General features: G+C 42.3%; 1 protein-coding gene across 1 annotated transcript; it reads left to right on the top strand.

Annotated features, from left to right (window-relative positions):
• The first annotated feature begins 445 nt into the window (after nt 1–445).
• On the top strand, nt 446–3,393 carry LOC120302433 (probable G-protein coupled receptor 173). The gene has a single exon (XM_039330839.1). It carries the CDS (start codon nt 1,402–1,404, stop codon nt 2,548–2,550), a length of 1,149 nt encoding a protein of 382 aa, XP_039186773.1. The 5' UTR covers nt 446–1,401; the 3' UTR covers nt 2,551–3,393.
• Nucleotides 3,394–7,434: the final 4,041 nt, after the last annotated feature.

The following is a 7,434-nucleotide window of genomic DNA, read 5'->3' as shown; positions in this document are numbered from 1 at the left end:
CCACCCCTTTCCTTTTGCGGCATGCTGATTGGCACTTATTTTCATTCTCGTTGATATTTGAGGGAAAGGGAGAATACGGCCAAGTCAGAGGAGGCTTATTTCGTGCAGAAAAAAGGATGAGCGAATAGCCCTTTAAAGGGCAAATTGCCCGGAAACGAAGGGTCACTGGCAGCAACTGGCCCAGGACCTTAGTGATGTTTGGGAAGGAGGAAATCACCCAGCCGTGGCATTTTGTTGCAAACTTGCACGCTATGGCATCCTTTGTACAATGAAATCATGATCCCAATGACATCATTTTGGCACTGTTGTGACTTACTATGTGTGTTTATTGTCAGGAACCTCGGTTTGTTTTTGAAGATCATCTGTGCCTCGCCATTAGCTGTACTGCCCTGATCTGTGGGGATGCTGATGGCTGGGTAGATGGATTTTGGCAGGCAAGCAGGCAGGCGAGGCTCGGATGCTCAGCACTGAGCCTCCCATGAATTCAGCGGGGTAACGCGTTCTCTGACCGAAATCCGCAATGAAAGAAGCGACGCTTGCCGCTGACCGACCCTGGTCCCCTTTTGCGCAGGCTCAGCCTGTCCCTCCCTCCATCGTCCCCGGAGAAGCATGCCCACCGGAAGTGCAGCTGCAGCCACTAAGACCAGGTGGCTGCGCTGGAAGCTGACCTGGGGCTCCCCGCGCGCAAGCTGCCGGGGCGTGCTCGCCCTTCGCTGGGTGCCGTCTGGGAAGACCGCGGCCAGCAGCTGGAGGAGGAGGCGGCGGCGGCGAGCCCAGCCTTTCCGCGGAATCCTTCTGGGGGTGACGGCCAAAAGCGAGCAGAAGGTACCGCCAAGAGGAAGACACAATAGTGAAAGAACGGCGGCGGTGACAACCGCGCGCCCTGGTCCGGGGAATGGAGACGCGCGGGAGCGGCTCCTCTTCCTCCAGCCTTCCTGGCCCGCTCCCTTCTCCCCGGGGGGCGTTTTAAAGTTTCAGCATGGCCGCCCCCCGGATTAAGCGGGAGTCTCGCGAGCCAGCCGGGCTGCCGAGGGGAAGGGAAAGCCCGCGGCGCGGAGGGTGCCGGAGAAGGCGGCTACGCTAAAGCGAGCCTACCATGCCGGAATGGGGGCGCCTGCCTTGCGCACAGCCTGAGCTCGTCGCTGCTGTGCGGGAGGACGGCGCTGCGGTTTGGGAGCGAGGCCGAGGAAGGGAGAGCGGGCGGGCTCTCGCTCCCCGGCGCGAGGAGGTCTGCTGAGGGACATGGGTGCCACCAAAAGGGGCTCCGGAGCGGCTGAAGCCTGAAGAAGAGCCCGGCAGGGCGAGTCGGCGGCGGCCGCTGAAGAAGCAGCCTCGACCCCGCCCCCGCCATAGCTGTGCCTGAGCGTCGGGAGAGAAGGGGACTGTCGCCGGCCCTGCTAGATGGCGAACTCCAGCGAGTTCAGCAGCAGCAGCAGCCCCCACCTACCCAGCCCCGGCAGCCTCCTGGGCGCCTCTGGCCTGAAGCTGGCCTCCCTGGGCTTCATCCTTTGCCTCAGCCTTGCTGGCAACCTGCTGTTTGCTTGGCTCATCCTCAAGGACCGCCAATTGCACAGGGCCCCTTATTACTTGCTCCTGGACCTGTGCCTGGCAGATGGCTTGCGCTCCCTGGCCTGCTTCCCCTTTGTCATGCTTTCGGTGCACAGCGGGGCGGGCTTCTGGCCCCATGGGCTGCTCAGTTGCAAAGTGCTGGCTTTCCTGTCGGTGCTGTTCTGCTTCCACGCCGCCTTTCTGCTCTTCTGCGTGGGGGTGACGCGCTACATGGCCATTGCCCATCACCGCTTCTATGCCAAGCGCATGACTGGCTGGACCTGTTTGGCCGTGGTGTTCATGGTGTGGACGCTCTCCCTGGCCATGGCCTTCCCCCCTGTCTTTGACGTCGGCACTTACAAGTTCATCCGTGAGGAGGAGCAGTGCATCTTTGAGCACCGTTATGTCAAGGCCAATGACACCCTGGGTTTCATGCTCATGCTTGCCACGGTCATGGTGGCCACCCACCTGGTTTACATCAAGCTCCTCTTCTTCATTCATAGCCACCGCAAAATGAAGCCGGCCCAATTGGTACCAGCCATTAGCCAGAACTGGACTTTCCATGGACCTGGAGCTACTGGTCAGGCAGCTGCTAACTGGACAGCTGGCTTTGGCCGGGGTCCTACCCCTCCTACCTTGGTGGGCATCCGACAAAATACTACTCATAGTCAGATCAAGAGACTGCTGGTCTTAGAGGAATTTAAAACAGAGAAGAGGATTTGCAAGATGTTTTACATGATCACCCTCCTATTCTTGCTTCTTTGGTCTCCTTACATTGTGACTTGTTATTTACGTGTCTTCATCAAGGCCAGCACAATTCCCCAGATTTATTTGACCACCTCTGTCTGGATGACCTTTGCCCAGGCAGGAGTCAACCCTATCCTTTGTTTCATTTTCAACAAGGAACTTAGAGTCTGTTTCAGATCTCACTTCTTTTGCTGCCAAAGTATCCAGAATACTCAAGGCACAATTCTGTGTGATCTGAAGAACTTGGGGATATAATTCATTTTTCCTCAAAAAAGAAATAAAATTTAAAAATGTGTATGCTTATTCTGGCATGTGCACTTGCTAATGATTATCTAAACAAACCTCTTGGCCTCATCAAACCAATAGGTTAAAATAGGGTATATTCAGATTTGGTCTGGGGGGGGGTCTTTTATGTGTCTCTGTAGGGTAGGAAAGGGGGGAAAAAAACCCAAACAAGACAGGTTCCATTTTTTTTCTCTGCTCTGAATTTCTACAGATAATTCTGACATGGATTAAAGGCCATAATTTTTGTGTTAGTTTTTCTTCCCAATCTTGCCAGTTTTGATAAAGGTTTAGCAATTTTATTCCTTATGTAAAATTTGATAAAAGGTCAAAGCAAAATTTTATAGTAAAGTTATTTTTGATGACTTCAGAATCTTGTATTATATTTGTCTTTGAAGAGCAGTGGAGATGGAGAAACTGAATTGTGTCTTCTTTGTAGGGAGACTTGGGGCTAATTTTGTTTCAGTACTTAAAGGTAACTTCCTATCCTTGCCTGAAAATATGGATACTATCTTATACTGATTATACTAGAATCATTAGGTCATTTCCTGCTAACCTAATGAACGTTGTGTCACCTAATCTGATGGAGAACTACTTTAAACTTTCTTGTTGTACTGTTTCTTTGATAGTGTTTCAGAAACTTATGAAAAATGGTAGTTTTAAAAGAAAAAATGTCCAACTTTTAAAACTATCAGGTTTTTAAATTATACTGACTTTCATACTTTATTGGCTTTATAAGATCTTATCTACAAACTGGATAACACTTGTGTATTTCAACTGTTTTAATAAAACACTCTCCAGTTTTTTGTACATGAATTTAAATGTTTGGGTATGCTTTGCTGTCTTCTCTTTAAATAAGCAGAATTTGCTTACAGATTATTCAAACAACAGTGTTTTGTTTTTAAATCACATTTGAGCCCATAGTATAATCACTTACTTTAGAAAGTTAAGCAGGATTGAACCCAGTTGGGACTTGGGAAATGTCTAGAAAAGCTCAGGGTGTTATCCACAGTATGGATGAAGCAATGGTGGACTACTTCCTTATACTTGTCCAGGAAGTTAATGAACCAACTAGACTTGAGAGACTTTAATTTTTTCTTCCATCTATGCCAGTATGCTCCCATAGGATTGTTATTGGTTTCACAAAATACCGACTTTGAAACATTTATGTATTTAATTTATATTGCCACCCATCTCACAAATGTAACCACAATCTAATAACATCCGAAAACAAAGTACATAAACCAGAAAATCCAATCCAAGAAAAACAGAAGGCAGGCATCAAGCTTCAGCCTTGTCTAGAAGAGTTGATTTTAAATGCTTTTGGAAAGTAGCAAGAGTCAGGGTTAGTTTAACATAAAGAACAGCCCTTTCGTGTCTTGGTTGCCCACACCTCCTCAGGGAGGAGAACTCCGCATTTCTTGCTTTTCCTGGCAAGTTCAAATCAGTGTAAGCGATTCTCATGTAGCCCTGCAGGTCCTTGATGCCAAACCATAAAGAACATTATAGGCTAACTTTAAGTTGCACAAGAAGCTAACATGGATTCTGCAGCATGGATCTAATAGGTTGTGACTGCTGAATGCCTGATAATACATGGGCCACTACATTTTGGATAAAATGCAATGACCTCTAAAGGCAGCCCCATGTAGAATACATTATAGTAGTCTAATTGAGTAGTGACAAGGTGACCTAATAAAGAAGTTGTGTTTATTTCTGACTACGTATAAATAAAATTGTGGGTTTTTTTTATATTATAAAGGGAACATTCTGCTAATGATATATTAGGGGCATAAGTAGAATGACTACCTTCCCCCTGACATACATATCTGCCCAATGTAGTTTCTATTTAAAAATAGCTGCTCGTACTAGTGCCAGAGGAGTCTCTAGACAATTCTGGATTGCAAATTTTAGTAGACAAAGCAATTCCTGCGCATAATTGCTTATCTGTTTACATGTTTGTACAGTTACCAGTGTATTTTAAATTTCCAATGCCCTAGCATTTTTAAAGATGCAGATTATGAATTTTTAAAGCTTTAAAAATAACCTTTATTTACTGCCCCAATTTACTTTTAGAAAATAAACGAAGAGCCTCTTTTTAATGTCTATTTTTAATAGCAAAGCGGCCAAAGTAAGTGGTCCAAACCTGAATGATCAAAATAAATCATACCTCTTCCAGATCTTTCAAAAATGGAAATGTTGCAATGTTTGGTAATACAAAACTGAAATCATAGTAAGAAGTCTTTTAAAGAAATAAGATATATACAATCTGTTTACGGTATTTAAACCTAAAGTGAGATCTTATTTCTCTTAAATTCCTGAATTGTCTTTCTTTTTAGAAAAAGCTATTCTTACCCCTTTGATTCAAGTGAACTTTGCACTGAAGTTGACGATAATGTGCTATTAAGTCATTTCAAGTCTTAGCACCCACACTGATTTTCTCCAGGGAATTCTGCTTTAATCCAGTGCTTCAGATCTTTCCAACAGGGCACCCATTGCCACTGTAACTGAATTTATTTATTGATTTGATTTAGATAGATGCCATCTCATGTAATTCTGGGCAGCTTATAAAATTAAAACACAATATTAAAAAAAAGTAAAAATAACCATACAAGGTTAGAAACATTAACACAAGGCAAACACTGTATAATCAATTGCATAAGCACAGTCAATTCAGGAACAGTACAACCATTTATAAGGCTACCACTATCTGATCCCCAGACCAGATAGTGAAGACCAGACAGGTCTTTAGGCCTTTTCAGAACACCATCCCAACCTTGGGGGAAATGGTAGGTATAGTAGCAGAAAAGCCCTCTTCTTGGATCCAATCAGATGATACCCTCTAATGTTAGGCACCTGCAATATGCCCCTTCAGCCAGAGCCAATGGGACTGCTAGGTGAAATTAGGGAGAAGTGGCCCCTCAAAAAAAACCCTTACCACTCAGCTTATGCTAGATTGCAATGTACAAACTCAACCCACACATGCTTTTGATAATTCAACAAAATGAGTTCATTACAAAAAAAGAGAGAGATAGTAATTTCAGATCCACTCAAGGCACGAAACAAATGTTGATGTTTTAATATTTCCTAATCTTAATTTTTGTAATTTGTAATCATCCCAAAAGCAGGCCAAAAATTTATATAAACATACTGTAATTAGTTATTGTCCAAATTTTACTACACTATGGGAGGCACCTTAGACATTAGGATGTTGATAGGGCTAGCATAATCCACAAATGACATAAACCATTTTAGAGGCACACATTGTAAACTGGAAAATTAAAATTGGTTAAAACTCACTAGGTTTTTACCAAAATTTCTAGTAGTTAAATATAATTCAAAAAACATATTTTATAAAACTGGGGCAAAGCAATATTAATTCATAAAATAAGGTTTAAAAAGACTAAGGCAAGTGATGTATAGCTTGTTAGACTAAAATGCAGTTGGCTGGTTTCTGCTACAATATGAATCTGGTTTGTATTTTATCTGATGTACAAACCCAGATACTTGGCTTAATTCAGGAGGCCATTGTTTATTAATGTTAATGTGCAAATGCAGCCAATTTGTAAAAGAGAGAAAAGAAACTTAAGAGAGACATCACTTCCATATACTGTATATTTAATATGGTTTTATATACTTTTCTATTTTCAATTTCACATTTTTGAAATTACAAAACAACAACCCTGCACAACTTATTTGCTGATAACAAAACCTGGATGAATGCGTATTTATTTAATTCAATTTAGTCAGAACCCTATTCCAAAGTACTCTATGCAAAATTTAGAAAGATGGCATTATAATTTTATCAGTGGACACCTGAAAGATGAGAACTGCTGGGTCACGTTTAATGACTTACCTTAATAACGATGTTTTTTTTCTCAATTTAATATTTTTCAAGAAGAATATCTTGCATGGGATGAGACAGGCAGATTATGTGATGAACCTGAAGAAGGCAGGCATAGATAGGGGAATCTGCCAGAATATAAGAGACATAAGAAATAAAAGAAGAGAGAGCCCAGAGTCTAAGGGAGGTGGATACATTGTTTTATTTAAAGATAAATGTGTGCTTCTATTTTCAAATATTTATTCTGAAATTTTCAAATGGTGCTTTGGCGAGATGAGTGGCATAAAAGTTTAATAATAAATAAAAAATAATGGTGCAACATTTTGAGACTTCAGGATTAAAAACCGTAATTCTAATAGGAATAATATTTCTTTTGAAACAGTAGAAACCTATTATTTCTCATCCTTAATTACTTGCACATTTCTTTTATTCACAATTTACTTACCTTAGCCCAGTACATCTTGTTCATAAAAATGTGTCTTTTCTTTGCGCACTTCTAGATTGCAAAACCTCCTGTCTACTAATGACTCATGTATTTTTCTTTGAAAGCAGTATGGCTGTGTCTATGTGCTTGTTCTTTTTATCAAAACAGAATGAATCACAGATCATACTAGAGATATTAACCCTTGCATCCTTCTGTCACTTCAGTAACAAAAATAGCATTTTAACACATTGCCATTTTTGTAGGAAAAAAGCACTACTTGTGCTGAAAAAAATAAAGTTTTCAGACTGAAATTCATGGCACTTTTTGACAGCCAGAGGAAGTGGAATGATTTAATAGCATGCTAGTTCACTCTATCAAAATCCTCAGTCTATTCATCTGTCATCTGGCCTCTAGAAACCTGATGAAAAGAAAGCAGTTAAGCAGTTTCAGTGACACAAGTAAATCAAAGGAGGATTTTATTGCTATAGGCCAGCAGTGTTTCTCAATCTTGGCAACTTTACGATATGTGTGGACTTCAACTCCCAAAATTCTGGCTAGCTGGAGAATTCTGGGAGTTGAAGTCCACACATGT

Source organism: Crotalus tigris, unplaced genomic scaffold (genome assembly GCF_016545835.1).
Source record: "Crotalus tigris isolate CLP2741 ecotype Arizona unplaced genomic scaffold, ASM1654583v1 scf7180000024432.2438137, whole genome shotgun sequence".
NCBI classification, from domain to species: domain Eukaryota; kingdom Metazoa; phylum Chordata; class Lepidosauria; order Squamata; family Viperidae; genus Crotalus; species Crotalus tigris.
Note: the sequence above shows the minus strand (reverse complement) of the source record. Positions and strands in the feature narration are given on the sequence as shown.